The sequence below is a fragment of the Anarhichas minor genome, unplaced genomic scaffold, assembly GCF_050575085.1.
Source record: "Anarhichas minor isolate MPS153535 unplaced genomic scaffold, ASM5057508v1 ptg000054l, whole genome shotgun sequence".
NCBI classification, from domain to species: Eukaryota; Metazoa; Chordata; class Actinopteri; order Perciformes; family Anarhichadidae; genus Anarhichas; species Anarhichas minor.
The window spans coordinates 2,981,635-3,000,215 of record NW_027466500.1 but is presented as its reverse complement, the minus strand read 5'-3'; the positions used below and the strand labels follow the sequence as shown (position 1 = coordinate 3,000,215).

The following is an 18,581-nucleotide window of genomic DNA, read 5'->3' as shown; positions in this document are numbered from 1 at the left end:
TACAAGTTGACATCATATCAGATTTTTGTTTTAAAGTGTCTTGTGGTTGCAGGGAACCAACCTGTATATCTTTCGGGTTTTCCGAGCTGTGTCCAAAATATTAATTTTAATAGACAGACAAACATCCTTAAAGTTCTGCTATTTTCATTTATACCCAGGAGAAAATATATTTTGGTTAAAGTAATTTAAAGGGAAAAAACAAGGGTAAATTTCGTCCACTCACTTGTAGTTTTCCTTTTTCATATTTTGTCAATAATCAACATATTTGACCGATTTCTTGTAAAATTATACCGTATTCTGCTAAATATATTTATCTTCGTTTATTTCAATTAACGCTCAGTAGAACTGTAGAGTTTGTGAAAGTTAACACATCGTTACTTTTTTCAACAGAGGCCTTGCTGTAGTTTGAAATGTCACAAAAATATGTTGAATTGTTTTTACAAGTGAGAGAATTTAATACTTTTGGGCTGAAATAAAGGAATCTATTTTTTGGGATAAACGTTTTTTATTTGAAAATAAAAATATGTTTTGAGGCTTTGAGCTATCAATGTGCTTAAAAATAAGTAAATGAATAAGTTAAAATGTACCCGTACTAGACTTCCGGAAATGTAAATTATCGACAGGACAAATATTGTTAGTGAGTGTTTAAGAGTGACATATAAAAAATAGAGGAGAAGACAGTGCGATATGATCCATAATTTCAGTTTTATTGAAATTTCATCCAGGGACGCTGGGTGATAATAAATATTTCATCAATCATCAACAATGTACAAAAATAAAGACACAGGGTCTCTGGGCATAACAAATTCAGTTCAGCAAAAACAATCATGCTGTGATAATTACACCATCATGCAAAAAAAGAGAAGAAATAAAACAACAAATGGACATACAGTAAGCCACGAAATAAAAATAAATCTAAAGAATTTTAAAACAAATTTCCGCGGTGGCAGAGTCATTTTAGCCAAACACATGAATGTCATTATTTTCATTTACAACTCAAGTTTAAAATCCTTGGTACAAGGCACGGAGAGCATTCTTCGTTTTCACAAAATAACGCTTGATACAGAAAAAGGTCAAATGAAATCAACATGTCCATGCAGCCTCCTTCACCTTTCACATTGTGGCGTGAAACTAAAACGCAGTCAGACACGAGAGGATCGTGGCATCTTGTTGCATGACGCACAACTTTTTCTTTTTACCTTCAATTGGAAAATTCATCAGTCTTTATAAGTCCTTGTTACAAGGAGGAAAATAACGGGTTTTTTTCTCATACGCCCAACAAGAAAACTGACTAAACAACAACATGCACAAGTGATGCCAACTCCACCCTCATGCCCTGAATTCTCTATTTACAAACATCGTTACATCTCTCAGTCTCCGCGTGTCTGTCAGACCATCATTTCATCAGGTCCTTGCCGTCCACTGTGAGTCTCGTGAGGCCGGCAGTGCTGATGGGGATGTGTGGAGGAGGGGGCATCTGGCAGATGGGGCAGGGACACGGCAGTCCGGCCCAATGCGGGAAGCCGGGGCCCAGCTGCATGGGCTGGGGCCCAACCGGGGTGCCCTTCATCAGGGCGTGGGGTGCTCGGATTGACGTGAGCCCCGGCAGCGTGGAGGACGTGGAGGTTGTCAGACCGCTCGCGAGGAGAGGGTGCACCGGGTGCACCTGGTGCGCGGCGGCGGCGGCGGCAGCGGCTGCAGCAGCGGGGTGTCCACCTGCACCGGCGGCGTGTGCCACGGTGCCGCAGTGGAAAGCTGAGTTGTGCCCTCCGTAAATGTCCCCCACCAGCCGCTTCATCTCGTCCAAGGAGCTGTTGAGCATCAGAATGTAGTTCCTGGCGAGAAGGAGCGTGGCGATCTTAGACAACTTCCGCACCGAGGGCCCGTGCGCGTAGGGCATCACCTCGCGCAAGCCGTCCATGGCCAGGTTGAGGTCGTGCATGCGCTTCCGCTCCCGGCCGTTAATCTTGAGACGGAGGTGGTACATTTCCTCCTCGGTGACTTGTTTCTTAAGTTTGAACTTGTCTCTGCTGCTGCTGCTGCTGCTGCTGCTACTGCTGCTGCTTCCTACTGACTTGGGGTCTCCAGACCTCAAGAGATCGCTGGCGCTCAGCTTCTGGCGCAGCTCTGCGCTCTGCGTAGATGAGGAAACGGAGGAGCCAACGTGGTGATGATGGTGGTGCGGATGGTGGTCTCTGAGAGACATAACGTCCATGTCCGGGGAAGAGGCTCTGCTGCTCGGGCTGGAGTCTGAATTCATTTTATGGGTTCGTTTCCGAGGTTGTTGGGTAGGAGGTCGCTGCTGGCTTCCTCCCTCTCTCTCTTCCTCCCTCTCTCTCTTACTCCCTCTCTCTCTCTTTCTCTCTCACTTCTTCTCTCGCTCTCTCTTTTTACTCCCTCTCTCTTTCTGGAGCCTTCAGTCGCTCTGGTCACCTGATGTTGTCTGTATCCCTCCTGTCCCACGCTTCTGTCCCTCTTATCACATCGGTGTCCACTTTGCCTCTGCCGACTTGCTCTCTTTTCTCTCTCTCTCTCTCTCTCTCTCGCTCTCTCTCTCTCTCTCTCTCTCTCTCTCTCTCTCTCTCTCTCTCTCTCTCTCTCTCTCGCTCTCTCTCTCTCTCTGTGTCTCTGTGTGTCTCTGCTGCGGTGAGGAGGACACTGATAGAGGCTATTTATACACGCGGGGAAACAAAAGCAGCTTTCCTATTCATAATGCCTAGTTAGGAGGATGACGTGCCCGTTAGAAAGGGGGCGGTGTGCTTTGACTGTCCCAGTGACCGCGGTGCGCAACCATTCACTGCCATTGTCAGGACACCGTTGGGGGGCACAGTGAGCCTCTTCTTCTTCTCTTCTTTTTTTCTCCTCTTCTTCTCTTTCTTATCTCCTCTCCTCTCGTGGAACAGCAAGTTGCTCTTCCTGGGACAAACTGGTCAGTTTTGAAAATTGCTTCTTTTATACCATTTTTTTGTAAAACTTATACATGTTGTTTGGAGAGCCTCCTGTACACTTTATATTTAAAAAGTGAAGCACTACATTGGTTTCGGACTGCCTTGTCTGCTGAGATTTATTTCGAGCTGCGTAATGTGAATTTTACGCACAAAATCATTGTTGTAACCTCGGGCAATATGTTTTTTTTTATTATCATTTCACAGATTTTGACATGAAATTGTTAATGAACTGCACTATGAGGAGGAGGAGAGACTGTGATCTGTTAAAAACAACTTCCAGTCTCTCACACAGTGCTCACTTTGAGTGTTTGTCGGATAGTCGGATCTTAAATTAAAGTGTCGGTTCGGCCGCTGGTTGCCTGAGGGAATGGGGAGGAATGGGAAGGGAAATTGCTTTCCCATTCAGCGGCTCCTGCGGCCGCAGGGGTGCGCGGCCTCCGCTGGGACAGAGGTAACATGCCCGCTCCGACACTCGGCACTCTGCTGGCCATATGGCAGCGTGTGGGCCTCATGTCTGGTCCTTCATACGACTTCTCATCGCTTCATGTCTTACAGAAAGTTCATCCTTCATTTAATTTATTCATTATTATTCATATTTTATATGTCAGCCTATAACTTAAATTGTATCCCTATAAGGATTAAATATAGGCTAGCCTAAACTATTCAACACTAATTATTTTAAAATGTAGATGACAATCAAAATATGGAAAAGAAAAAAACGGCTCACAATAGTCATATAATTTCAAGGATTTAAAGATACTTTACTTGACCCTCAAGGGGAAATTTGGGCTAAATACAAACCCTTCATTCACACTCATAAAAACAATCTAAAAATACAAAATAAGGACACATTTTATGTATTAAACATGAGAAACTGTCACAGAATAAATTGAAATCAGTCACCCTGCATTTTCACAATGCAACAAACCAATTTAGAACATTTATCGATCATAAAACTCATTTTATTGATTCATCAAGGAAACAGACAGATCTCAGAAGGCGCTTTTGTGTTCAAATATTGGGAGAATACATTAAATTGAGTCAGTATTGTCTATATTGAGCTGCTGAGAGCGTTCTCTCCACTCTGAAGAGTCTCCTCCAGATCTGTTTTGTGGAGGTGGAGTGGAGGAACGGGCCGCCAAACAATAACATGTGGAAGTAACTGAAGCACTCTTCCTCTGACCAGCACCTCAGCATCCCTCCATCCATCCATCTGTCTATCCTTCCATCCATCCGTCTGCACACACACACGCACACACACACACACAGCACTTCAAACTCGGATAATAAAGTCTGTCTCAAACTCTGCTCTCTGCTCCATACTTCGCCAATGAGATCCCCCTGGTAGAACAGTAAAAATGTGTATTCACGGCCTCATTGTTGGCCCAGCAAAAGAGCCCTTCTCATAAAGGTGCTGCCAATGCAAAGAAAAGCGCTGGTCGGCTTTGCTCTCTCTTGGTGGCATTTGAAAGTGTAAAGCTTTGAATACCAATTGCTTGAACTGGACATATGTGAATCCGCTGTAAGCCTACTAATCCTGTCCCCAAGTGTTTCTTTGTGTGCGGGGCAGCCTCGCACACCCAAGAGAAAGTGTTCCTAATCCGGCCAATGTGGAGAAATGTGTGAATGAGAGGGGCAGGGGAGAGCTCACAGAGGAGGTATGTGAACATGTGTGCGACAGGTATCAGTTTGTGGAGGAATACATGCCGTTGGATGAGTTTCTTTAGCTTCTGGTGTGTTTTTATTTTTTTTTTTGAGTGTAAGTCCATCTGAGGCCCCTGGCTCCACACCACCAGGACACTGGTCTAAGTGGAGGCAGTTATTCACCGTTCCCCCACACTACTGTCGCAGCAGGTCGCCCCTAATGTGCTCTTTTCACCGCGTAAGCTCCTCGCTTTCCTTTTATTCCTCTGTTCGGATCTTTTTTTTTTTTTATCTCTTCCCCTCTCTCCTCCTCTCACACTCTTTCTCGCGTACTGTCTCTTCTCTCTAGTTTCTACTTGCATCTTCTCTTCTCTCTTTTAATCTTTATCTCTTTCATAAGTGGCTCGCTGCCCTCTCACATCAGTTTCCTGGGCAGCAAAAGGACAGCTATAGTAAATGGGTGAAACTTTTAGTCAAAACTGGGTTCACCTACACACAGTATCCATGGGAAGAAAACCACCCAATACAATAGGTAGTTTTGACTCAATTTCAGTGTTATTATGGTTAGAAACTGTTATAATAAAGCTTTTTTAAAACTTGCTACTGTTTGTTACTGAATGCCGATTATATGTTTGAGTGTCGTGCACATCGTTTTGTACAACTAACTGAATTTGTGACAGTTTTATGGTACAACTCGAGCTTGTTGTGTCTAACATTGGATCAAAATAACAACATTATTAGTTTGGGTAAATAACCCAAGAGTAATATAAAAGTGATCATTTAGTGTGTAGCTATGTGGGTGAAGAGCATCTACACGTGTCTTTCTGTGCGAACACTGAAGAGTCAGAGTGAGCATTTATTGAGCGAGTCACCGTGTGACATGCGTGACCCGCCAAAAATCAAGTTTAGCTGGTTTCAACTTTTTTCCATGTGCTCCAATGACGCGGTGAAGCGTCAACCAATCACATGTTTTTGTTTCACCCTTTTCAGTTTTATAAAAAAATGCTGTTTGCGAGTTCTCTGTGTTATTTAACAGCATCTCTACGCGAGCGCTTGATTAACACTTCAACGGCGACTCAGCGACTATGTAGCTTTCAGTAAAACAAACTACGCGAACCTTTCATATTAGATACAATTATTATAACAATATGAACATTTAGACTCCCTCATGTGGCTTAAAGGTGAACTGCAGATATACATTTTAAATAAAACACTGGAAGAAATTCAGCAAATTTAATTGTCGAGCAATTAAATCTCCTGTGACCCTATACTTGTGGTCCTGACTCAGTCTTTGACGGGTATAGGTGACTAGTATAAGTGACTATAGCTGGTGAACATAGCTGAGCATCTAGCAGCTAAAGAGACAGATATTTCCCTCAGGAGTTGGTGGAGACCAAAAACAGAGCTAAAAGAGAGTGAATATTGGAGTTGGACAAACACAATTCCAAATGAATAACAATGTTGCTCCGTCTTCTAAATGTAATTTCTATCGCAGTCCATAAAACCTAACAGGATTTTAAAAAAGTATACACCCGTATATTAATGGTTTAACTACATCAGAGGAGTGAACCGACGTTCTCCAGAAGCAACCAATCTCCTCTCCGTCTCTCTCTCCTGGGTGGGCCACTAGACCCCCTCTAACAAGCTCAGGGCAGTAAACAGTCAATGGAGGCGTCCCTCCAGCAGTATGTGAAGACAGTAGGCGGCTGTCTCGCCATCACTCAGAGGGAGACACAAGGTCAAGGTGGCAGCTCAAAGGTGTCAAGGTTGCTCTTAAAGTAAATTAATATTTGTTGCATTTACGAATATTTTCGAAATGGTTGTAAAATCTTGAAGAAATAGTTAGTTTCAGTTACTGTTTTTGATTGTCTTTGGCAATTGGAGCCATTCAAATACTATTCTAAAAAGTACTGTTCTTAGTGTTCTGAAAATGATTTAATATGAGCACCTTGTTTCTGTTTTAGTAATCCCATTGGATTTGATTACGTTAGCAATTTGTCTTTATCATATTTGTGCAATCTCACTGAAACATCCAGACGCCTTCTAAATAACCAGTTCAGTCTTTCATGTACTTCATTTGTCATCTTTTCTGTTTGAAATTGTGCTCAGCTGGCCTTGTGAGTTGTTGTTACATCAAGATGTCAACGCTACATCTTGTTTTGCTTTTGGGAATATGTCATGTTGTCGAATTGAAATACAAACAGTTACACCTCACAAATCTGTTCCCTTCTCAGTTATGAGAAACGTTCTGTTCCAGCTTCAAAAAAAGCTTGAGGCAAAGCTTTACCTGAATCAACCCAGTGGTCTGAAAGCCAAGAATGTGTCATGTTGCCTTGCCCTAAAGCGGAGAGGAATTAAATCCTAACTAATGTTCCAGCAGTGCAAATACAAACAGACAGAATGTTCACACCTCTAAATTACCTATAAATCATATGACAGGCAGTGAGACATGTTTCCATCTGTTTTTGCATTCAACATATTGCAGGGTGTTTTAAAGACAATATAGAATATATACTGTATATATATATATATATATAAATACACATATACATATATATGTATATATATATTGTATATATATATAGTGGATGGAGGAAACACGCCTGACTATCAGAAGTTATGACTGCTGCTAAGTACAATTAAGAATATTAATAAAATGTCTTCAAAAAAATGATGACTTCAAATGACATTGTCAGCATTTTAAAGATGGTCTCACTAACTTATTAATTTAAAAAAATTGGGGCCATCATTATTATAACTGGGGAACAAATAGCAGCAGAAAGAAGCAGAAAGACCAAAAAATTGTATTACATATGACGAGTTGAGGAGACATAAAATGCTTATTATTTGTTCTAATATTTGTTTACTCATCACTTTATTGTTTTTGTATTGTATACAACCATTATATTATAACTTTATTTCTGTTTATTTTTTCTGTATGTAACTATATTATGGAATAAAGTCAATAACTCCCAGGTCAGAAATATGCATATATTAAGCATTTTTCTGTTGTTGTCTATTGTTCTATAAGTTCTTGAGGACGACAAACTCCTGAGGGACTTCAAAGGGAATTATCTGTTTAGCTCTGTAGAGATTGATTTAATGTATATCGTCAAACGGAATAACAAAAACTTTGCTTGTTTGCCTGCACCGTGTTTCTTTGTTTGTTTTGTTTGACATAAATTACTTTGTCTGAAAGGTCCAGTCGGAATATTTGAGCTCTCTTTGGATGGAAGTTCATGTTGTTTATTTTAAGATTGTATAAAATATTAATATGAAGCTTTTTTTCGAATCAGGTCTGCAGCATATTATGCCGAATGGATGTGTAAGCGTTGATCTGTACTCCTTTCATTTTGCCCGTCAAAGATGCCATCAAACACAGTTTGAAGTTTCACAAAAAGAGATTTCACAAAGGTTGAAGCATTCTATCCGCAGATGGAAGACAGCAACACGAGCACTGAGATCTAAGAGTGAAACCCGAAAGTACCTCTGAGATTCATTTATTTTCAATTAAAGCAGTAAAAAGTAAGAAGATGTACTGCACCTCTCAGAAATGTTTGGGTAACTTTTAAAAGACTTATTTTTCCTTCCTTGGGTGAATTCTGTTTAAAAGAGACTATCAATAAGATTTCTGTCTTTCTCATTCTTTTTGTTTTGTGAAAAGTAAACAAATCTTCAAATTAGAGCAAGCCTTTAATTAAGGAGGCGATCAAACAATTAAAAGCTCATTAATTACAGACCTCACAACCATCTCCACCAACATGAATATTGAGTTCCTAATTAATATTTGTGGGGCTGTTTTGTTCTTGGAAGACATTGGCGTTAATTAGGCAAAAACAAGTCAAATTAACATTTCCGTAATGAAGAAACATACCTTCATGTTCTTATTGCGTTCTGTTTGAACATGCTCTGATACAAATGTGGTGTCTCAAAGCTTTCTGAAGCATGTTGATGATGAGTTTTATCAAACAGAAACAAGTTTTCTGTCTTGTTTTTTCTCTTCATCTGGATGCGCTGCTCGAGGTGTGTATTTCTTAAATGTCTCTTTTGAAAAGAGAAATATTTTGTTTTTAGTTCAGTTTTGAATATTGCAATATGCAAGAGCTCTTAAATCCAGATTCAACGTCAGATCTTACCTCCCTGATCTCACAGAAATGTGAAAACGTGTTAAGAGGTTGGGGTCATTTTACGTAAACCAGTAAGATCACGTTGGATTTTAGCCACTTAAAAGTCTCTCATCAGTTAACATTATTTTCCCTTTTAATGGAGTGCAATGTTTCAAAAACGGAGGTACGCTTCTTCATAGTCTGAAGGAGAGTATGACATGAGAAGATGGACACCACTCTTACCCGTAAATATGACGCCATGAGCAGAAGTTGGTTCGCTTAGCTTAGCTTAGCACAAAGACTGAAACCAAAGGAAATCGGGATCTGGTATCTTGTTTGTTTAATCTGTACAAAAACTGAAAGTGTAAAAACGTTGGTTTTTTTTAACGTTTTACAGGAGGCTATGTGTCGGCCATGACTAGTAACTTCCTGGATTCTCCACTGGTTGCCTGGCATGTCGTTTTTACAATTTATTTTGTCATTTATATGCGAATTGAACATACAAGATATAACGTGTAGATCAGTGGGCTTTAGAGACAGATTTTGTTGTCGTTGGACAGAGCCAGGCGAGCTGCTTCCCTCTGTTTCCAGTCTTTATGCTAAGCTAAGCTAACCAGCTGATCGCTGTAGCTTTATCACACTAAACGGACAGATTTGAGAGTGGTATCATTATTTTCCCAGATTGTCAAACTATTCCTTTAACATTTATAATCAGCATCTCCAGTATCATCCTCACCTCGGTCATCAGTCACCCTCCTCCTCCTCATTGGACTCACTCAGACACAAGCAGACAAAGACACACACACACACAGCTACACACACCACCAGCACTTAACTAGCCTCCAGCCCGGCCCACCAGCTTTTGCAACAAGGTTCTCCTTTTAACTGTCCCTTTCAGCGCGGGACAATCGGACACCTCCCATCGCCTCCTTTCAGGCTGCAGCTCCAGCCTCGCCCCCCTCTCCTCCCCATGCTGCTCCCTGTGTCACTTTGTGTCCGCTTCGCCCCCTCGCAATGGGTGCACATGACCAGAAAATGAAGCAGGGGTCTCTGCAAGCGGAGAATGAAAGCGAGTATGTTTGTGTGCGTTTTAGAGAAAGAGAGAGAGAGAAGGAGAGAGATTAACATGTAGGATTTAGGATGGTGTGATGGGGTGAGGGTGTGTGAGCGGGGTTACATGTAGAGAGGAAAGTTGGGATCAGGTCTGGCCGTGTTGTGCATGTGTGTGTGTGTGTGTGTGTGTGTGTGTGTGTGTGTGTGTGTGTGTGTGTGTGTGTGTGTGTGTCTGTGTGTGTCCGTGTGTCCATCCATCTCAATCAATAACAAGATCATCACACACACAGGGTTGTAACCATGCACACATTCACAAATACATACAGTGCTCTCATGCAAACAAACAATGTATGTAGGACTGCAGCCACACCATTAGGAAAAAACACACACACACACACTCCATTAGAGTGTTGCAGCCTGCAGGGTGTGCGGCCTGCTTACTGTTAGAGAGATTATCACATCATTAACTGCTAATGAAAAACCAATTCAGGCAGCTCTCCTCCTGCGCTCTGTGCTCGCTCTCCCTCGCTCCGATTTTCTCACCGTTCATTTGCTTCCGTCTCTCAGGTTGTCCACAACCAACTGTCCAAAGAAACGCCGTATATGTTGGGTAGCCATAATGAGAATGCATGATTGCATATTAAGTACAAACATAATTAAACATCTATAATTTTCAAAAAAGCTCCCATGCCTTAATTGTACTACATTGATCATTTCTGTACACGCGACATCTATTGCATGTCTTCAATTCTTCCCTTTTAAAGTTTTTTCCGGGAGAAGTTCTACCTTATTTGAATCAGGGGTCAGAGGTCAGAGGTCAGAGGGTGTCGGATTCTTTACAGATTGCAAAGTCTCTTGAGCCAAATTTGTGGTTTTGTGATATTGGGTTTTATAAATTAATTGATTTGACTATTAAATCAAATGTGTAAAAAGTATCTTTGCTCTGCTTTTCTTTGGTACCATTTCAGCATGTGTCATACTTTCTTAAATCAGTTTTTCAGGGGGTGACCTTGTGTTTCAATATGTTCATAGGTCAACATTTCTCTCACTCAAGGTTCATTCACAAATCACCAGCAGGCCTGGTGCACAGACAACAGTAGTTACTGTTAAGTCAGATTGTTCATTGCGCAGGTCATCAAAGCTGAAACCAGACCTCGTTTTCTGGGGCCTGGAGGATGAATCGTCGACGAAATGAATCGTCTGCATATTTTAATGCTCTGAGAGAAACTTTATGGCGTGAGAGAGGAAGAGGCAGAGAAACAACTTCATCAAACGCATCATCTGTCCTGTGACGCTGTGCCTTGTGACACCAGTTTGCGCCTGTGTACAGCAGCTTTATATTTATGTGTCTGCTCATGCACACTTTTCTGTACGTGTTTGAAGGCATGTGTGGCATGTGTATGTGTGTTTTGACTGCACGCAGCAATAATAAAAACCACACCAGCACAGGCCACATTTTTCAAGTTAGTTTGACGCATTTAAAATGCTAATAACCCGTTTATTATGTGCTACATCAAATGCAAATGCTCTGTTTTACTGCCGTGAAGTTGGGCCGACGTTAGTATTTGCATATCTTATGTCTGTCTCCTTAGCATGCATGGAGGAACCGGATAGCGGGCAGACTCTCAATAAATAACATTAACAGGCGCATTAGATAAACAAGCTCCAATGATGCTGCTATTAGGGAATGCAGAGCCATAGCCCGTTTAAATGAAGGTGTTTGACACAGCAGCATATGGTGTGCAAATTCCTCCAAATCAGCCTAACGCCAATGTTATCTGGAAGTGTCAGGGAGAGCAGACGGATTGAAAAAACATCGCTTTAACGGCAGACGCTTTACGATGTTGAGAAAATGCTGCGGCGGAATTTGCCTCTTTAAGACCAACTGGCGACTGGTGTTCCTCCAGTGTGTGTGTGTGTGTGTGTGTGTGTGTGTGTGTGTGTGTGTGTGTGTGTGTGAATGAGGAAGACAGCAGTTAAGAAACTCTAATTGTAAATGAGAAACTTTGTCTGGTTTAATGTTTGGTTCACTTTAATTTTAATCACCTTCAGGCTCTATTCAGAAACCCGCTAAGATGCGAAGTAAACATTCCATAAAGAAAGTTAATATTTTCTCATTAAAGCATCTCTGACTGTCAAAACAGCAATTCATTATGGATATGAGATGGGACATGATGACACTTTAAGGTGGTCGGTTTTGTTTATTATGGTGACCGTGTGATGTGGCATGTTGACAGGTGTTTTCTGATGTGTTTTACACACTTTGTTAACATACAGTTGAAGGTTATAACTCTACTACAACTCACTCAGATTTGAGACGCATTAGACGCTAGAGGGTTATTTTGAAATTTGAGTTCATGACAGCAGCAACAAAATAGGCCTTATTTCATAATCTGGAAAAAATATGTCTAGATTCAGAGGACGGTCCTAAAAGCTATGAGGGTAACTTGTGTAACTTATGTCTTAAAGCTAAAATATGTAATTTATCTTTTGGTGTTTTATGATGTTAGGTCTCAAAGTCAGCTCAGTAAATAGCTTTCTATGGTGCACCTGCAAATGGTTTAGCATACATACACTAATAATACAGGTTGGTAACAATGCAATACAATGTCAGCGTCAAGGGACCAGTCTAACGTAGACCACATTCTTGGCCCATGAAAAATACAGAGAAGACATAGAATAAACATTATTTTTACCTGTATAAATGTTTTTATGTTTAACATGCATGTGATTAAGACAAAAGTATGGTGTGTATAAAGTATAAGATGGATATGTACATATACTTTCTTTCCCTTTTCCGTGCTTTCTCTCGTAAGATAACACCAATATAGTTTGTTTTATCATCCAAGCTTATACTATTTTTTTGTTGAGCTGTTGGCCTGAAGAAAAGTTTATTTCACAACAAAAAAATAACTTTTGATCATATATATCCTGTAAAATATCTGATTCAGAATCAAAAATCAGACACAGGTTTATTACAAAGTGTATTTTTTACATACAGTACAAGGAATCTTTCTTATAGATGGTTGAGTTGTTGTCCCGAGGCAAGAGAAGAGGGAATTCCTGCACATCGTCCTTTACTTGTGATAAACTTTATTTGGACACACGTTTCTGTCTTTAGACCGTCATCAGGTAAAGCAGTTGTATTTCTAAATAAAGTTCACTACATGCAAGCGATTTTTGTAGGTATTTTGGTGCATAACGGTTACAACAAATATAAGTAAGTAAGAAAGAGAAAATAAATACAAATAGTACGGCAAAAGTCAAGAATCATAAATATGAAATGTACAGTAAAAATATGTAAAACAAATGTTTTAAAATGAAAAGAGCTGTACAGTGTTTAAAACTAAGTATGGGATGTTGAAGATATTGACTAGAAAATGTGTATTTGTTCACATTTTGAAGAAAATGTGCAATGTGTGAAAATAATGTCACAGATATCACGGACACACCGTGAGAGTGTGGCAAGTAGATGTTTGTTTGCAGCATTTATTTGGCTTTGAAAATTGAATCAAAGAATAAATCATCAACAACATGCACAACTTAAGCCCAGCTTTTGGTCACAAACTTATGTTTGCATAGAATTAACCTGACAGTTGGATGGGAAACAATCCTATTTCCTCTCTTTTTAAGAGTTGTGGTATAAATATGTAATTATAACTGCGTTAGGAGGGTCTCTCTTTAACCCAACAAACTCCTCTCTCTTCTCTTCAGACCTCCCCTCTTCTTTGTCAAAAGGCCACTTGTGATGAGATGCCAGCATTCACTTGTTCCTCCATTTGTACGCACTGTAAACCCGGGCACTCCGGATGAGTGTCAGCTACATACCACAAACAAATGCTGAAGTGTAGATGCTAATGCTCTCTTTTTGTCGTTCTCTCCTTCCTTCTTCCAGCCTGCCCAATAATCTCTCCTCCTCCTCCTCCTATCTCCCTGCTCCTAATCCGCTCCACAGCCGTGAAAACTCTCCATGAGAGAGAGATGACCCGTTCTAATGGGTGGAGGCAACCACCCACACTCACAGACGCGGAGGGTCCACACACACACACACACACACACACACACACACACACCAGACCTGCTATGCTCGCTTGGCTTAGTCTAGATAGACAGAATAAGACGCGCTGAGCTGGGAACACGCTACATGATTCAAACCCCCATTACAACCCATTTCAAGGTTGTGGAGAATCTGCCCTGCATTGTCGGCATGGACAGTGAAAACACTTGTCTGGTGCTGAAACAGTTAGTTGATTAATTGATTCGTCAATTGACAGATCAGTTGTTAAATTCTCTGATTCCAGCTTCTAAAATGCGAGGATTTGCTGTTTTTCTCTGATTCACATCATACACATTGAACGTCTTTGAATTTTGCACAGAAAACATGACATTTGAATATTTATTTTCGATTATTTCCTGACATATTACAGATGGAAAATTATTGACAGATTCGTCTGTAATAAGAGTAATTGTTGCAACTCTAGTGTGCAAGGGTTTACATCTCTTTATTCTTTATTTGTTATGGCATATGAGAACGCTTTTGAATGTTTTTAATAGAAAAGAAACCCATCTACATGTCTAGAAATGGATAATCTGTTCAATGCCGCAGCTTTACTTACATATGCAAATGCAGTCAAATGTATCAGGTTTATGATTCCTACAGATTATTGAAGTCACAAAGAGTAAACAAAGACCAGCAGATCTCCAAAACACCACAGTGTATCAGAGCAGCTGTTTTGGTGAGCTGAGTGTGTGCAGGTGTTGAGCTCTCAGTGGGATCGTTCAGCCATTTTCCTGCTGGTTCCCGTACACTTGTTTATTCGACTGCTTAAAGGACCATGCAGCTGGTTTTAAATGTTGAGTTCAGACTGCATATGTTTCATCCCTAGTCGATAGTCAGACTATGAACGCTTTGACTTGAAACTTACTTGAGAAAGATGGTCCATCACAGTAAAATTGTGTCCCCTTTTATTTTTGGTCACATGGTCATGCAGCTACAGGATGCTTCAGTAGCTCAGATTTGAACATTTGTGATGCAAGTGATCCCTAAATCCACAGCATCCTTTTCCACAATGAACCAGATTTGCTGGTTCTTTGTATAAAAGGTTTCATTTACTGAGAGCAAAGTAAATGTGATCGTGCTTCTTTTTCAGAATGTGACTCTTTTGCTCAGACCGTCCTTATTAAATGTACAAAAAACAAGTATGAAAAATGTAACGTTGACTAAATATTCACTGTGATAAATTAGCACAAGCAAGTTTTAGGTCTCTGCAAACTGATTTTCACATTGCACCAAAATAAAAGGAACTGCCGACTAAAAAGTAGGAAATCAATCTTAAAAAAATAAACATTCAATTTAAAAATATGAGCTTACAGCGACCACTGTGGCCACATGTTGTAATTACAAGACTCAAAGTAAGTAAGGCAGCTAACGTTCGTCCTCACACGAATAAGAAGTCGTTTTCAAACATCGAATACATAACTTCAAACAATGTAGATTATTGAACAGATTTTGTTCATATAAAACGATGATTCAGATAATACATTTATTACAGAGATGTTAAAAGGACGCACAAGTCGTACATTTAATCTCTCTCTGTGCATATTTAGCCTTGTTCTGCAGCAGCGTTTACGTTAATCTGGCTGCATTCAATTCTTCAGACTTGCTTATTCAGACATGAGACCGACGAGTTAAATTGCCGTCAGATAAACGTCACGAGGTGTATGCCTGAAAGGGACAACAATCCTCTCAGTGTAGTCAATTTAGACTGGTCTTTAATTGCTTATAAATTAGGCTTTACACAAATAATGTGTTGTTTTCTCATTAATAACTTATGTAGGCTCAGTGTTTAATGGTATGTTGCTTTACGACGGAGCGTAAATGATGAAAGTCCCACCAAAAATACACAATTTGTTTTTGTTGGACAAATATACGAGGGAGCATCTACCCTGCATGCCCTGACACACCCTGCATCCAACACGTTCCATCTCATGCACACACACACACACACACACACACACACACACACACGCATACAATACCCCTGCTAGTAAGCGACAGCCAGGCTAGCCACATCGCCATGCAGTATCACTCTAGACCAGCTCCTCTGGTCCTGCTTCAACAGATGGCCCGACTGGTCCCTGGACAGGCCTGCAAGGTGGAGGGAGGGGAGTGTTGGAGGATGGGGGAGTTAAAGGGGGACGGAGGGAGGTTGCGGGGGGTTCGCAACCCCTTAGGAGGAATGGTGAGGGTGGGGGAGGGAGGGAGGGAGGGTGGGAGGAGACATATGTCCACAGTCCTGGCCCCTGCCGATGGACTGTCTCTGCTGGCTGCCTGGCTGCCTGGCTCGCTGTCTGTCTCACACACACACACACACACACACACTTAAACCTAATCCTAACTGTAACCAAAAAAACGAATCTTAACCCTCAGTTTACGTTGTGGGGACCAGCTCTTTCGAAGACGAGTCCTGGTGATGTGACTGAATCCCCACAACGTGAGTAATATAAGTTGCACACACAGATACACAAATTTACTCCACTAAGCCTGGCAGATCGCTGCAGCACAGCTCCTCTCCATCTGCACCTAAAAGACCCACGCGCCCGACAATGAGGTGACCATGTCTCTGCCCGAGCCGAAGCAGAGGGATGGAGAGAGAGAGGGAGAGAGAGAGAGAGAGAGAGAGAGAGAGAGAGAGAGAGAGAGAGGGAGATGCAAGAAGAGAGGGGAGAGAGGAGGGAGGGGACGAGGGAGGGACACATTAACAAGCTATAATCTCAACTGCCTTATCCATAATGCATTGTGCGGGGCAATTTACATGGTGCTGGTCCCTCTGGGAGAAAGGAGATCATCCATCACATTACTTTATTAGCTCCCTCACACTCTTTAACAGATGCACACATAAGCGCTCGCACACACACACACACATCATTATTTGTCCCTGCCTGTCCCTCTCTCTCTCTCTCCCTCTGTTTTGTGGGCCTGTTTTGTTATGGTTGTTGTTTCAAACTGCTGCTGCCTCTATAAAACGACTCCACACCGTGTCGTGTAGTGCAGACTGACAAGTAGGGAGGGTATTTTCTTTAAAAAAAATACAACAATATCTATATATATTTTTTAAAAGCCAAGCTGATGCCGAGCTTTGTTTTCTGAAACTTAACTTTCTTTGTGTTTAATGAATAAATCTCACAACTGTAATTCCGCAAAGTGTAATTAACCCCTGAGCGTTTTACCTCTGATTAACATAAAATGAGTCACTTTTGTTTTTAGGGGATCATTTAAGGAGATTTAAGACAAAGGCAAACATTTCTAGACAGCAGCGTATTTAGGATTTTCTCCATGAGTATTGGTAAACTTTTCTTCACAACTGGCTAAAACACAAGATATGTTTGAATTTGGCCATTTCAGACCAGTAAGATACCAGGACCGGGTACAGTATTTGCTAAATCTAATTTTTTTAGATTTGTGATTTTATTTTGTCCAAATGTATTACAAAACTTAATTTGGTAAGCAAACATCAAGATAGAACTGCAAATATCAAACTATCAAATAATTCTCTGCATGATCAAAATGTTGATTCTTCCTCTTTGGAAGTAATTTAATTCACAAGTGTTTTTTAATGCAGATTCCAGCTAAATTGTATTGAACTAAAGGATTCTGTTAGATACAGAAGTCAGTATTCAAAACGATATATTCAAATGTGTAATTTCAGTCATGGTCATTTATGAAATAAAAAGACGTTTTGATTGCCTATTCTTTTTGCACACATATTTAAGGACATTATTCAATTTTTCTGATGCTATTAATTACATTTTATTAATTACACAAAATAAGCACAACAAACACAAAATGTATTTGTTTTTTATAGGCCATACACACAAATACATGCCTATTCTATTCGTTAAGATAACTTTTTTTTATTTTTTGTAACTAATGGTGATAGAATTACTGGATACGAAACTAAATTTAGGTTTAAGAAATTTGAGGGGAGAAATAATTTCCTGATAATTTGGAAGTCAGTCCAGATGATGCAGAGAGCCATACATAAAAAATAAAACAAAAACATTAAAATGTCCATAAACCGTCCTGAGTTCAGTTTGTATGTGATGTGCGTGTGTTGTGTTTGTGTCTAATGACTGGATCGACTGAAATCGTCCGTGCATGTGTCAGTGAAATTAATTGTAGGCACCTTAGCCTCACACACACACATGCACACGCACACACACACGCAGCAGATCCATCAGACTCCGCAGTCCGCCTGTGAATAAAAAGAGCTGTAATTGCAATCATATATGTGAAGCTTGCAGCACGAGACGCCATACCGTACCATTAGTATCACAAATAAGTAATAATTTGCTAATGACAACATTATGTTGAGTCAGTTTAGGGGCAATTAAAGTGAGTGATATTTACATATGCCCAATGAATCACCGAGCGTGGCAGTTCGGACGGTCTCTAATGAATATTCATCCCGGCATTTCTCCCCGGCGCGCTGCAGTTTATAAACTGAATTATGGCTGATTTGCCCTTTTAAAAAATGAACATGGGCGCATCTCCCACAAGGAGGCGGCGAACAATAACGTCTGATTATAAAAAATGTTTTACTGCTAAACTGCCGGTGAGGAGACGGCGGCAGCGTGGTTAAAGACTCACAGTTGGAGGGGTGCAGTGGAGGGAGAGCCCACCTAAAATCAATCCGATTTACTCTCGGCCTGTCCACTTTTTTCAGACTGACATAAATATTAACAGTGTGCATTGAGCGTGCTCAATACATCACGAGTATCAGACTGAACGTGTAAATGATTTGTTTTTACAGGCGGCAGTTTGTCTTCC

At 40.7% G+C, this 18,581-nt stretch overlaps 1 protein-coding gene across 2 annotated transcripts; it reads right to left on the bottom strand.

Annotated features, from left to right (window-relative positions):
* Positions 1–1,396: 1,396 nt before the first annotated feature.
* On the bottom strand, positions 1,397–2,260 carry olig3 (oligodendrocyte transcription factor 3). Of its 2 annotated transcripts, XM_076075961.1 has the most exons (2): positions 2,091–2,260; positions 1,397–2,042 (listed from the first exon to the last, which is right to left on the bottom strand). In XM_076075961.1, exons 1-2 carry the CDS (start codon positions 2,258–2,260, stop codon positions 1,397–1,399), a joined length of 816 nt encoding a protein of 271 aa, XP_075932076.1. The 2 variants fall into 2 exon arrangements, with proteins under 2 accessions (XP_075932076.1, XP_075932075.1); XM_076075960.1 differs by having other exon boundaries at positions 1,397–2,260.
* Positions 2,261–18,581: the final 16,321 nt, after the last annotated feature.

Coding starts and splice junctions, on each gene's coding strand:
- olig3 (XM_076075960.1), bottom strand. CDS start 2,260: ATGAATTCAGACTCCAGCCCGAGCAGCAGAGCCTCTTCCCCGGACATG.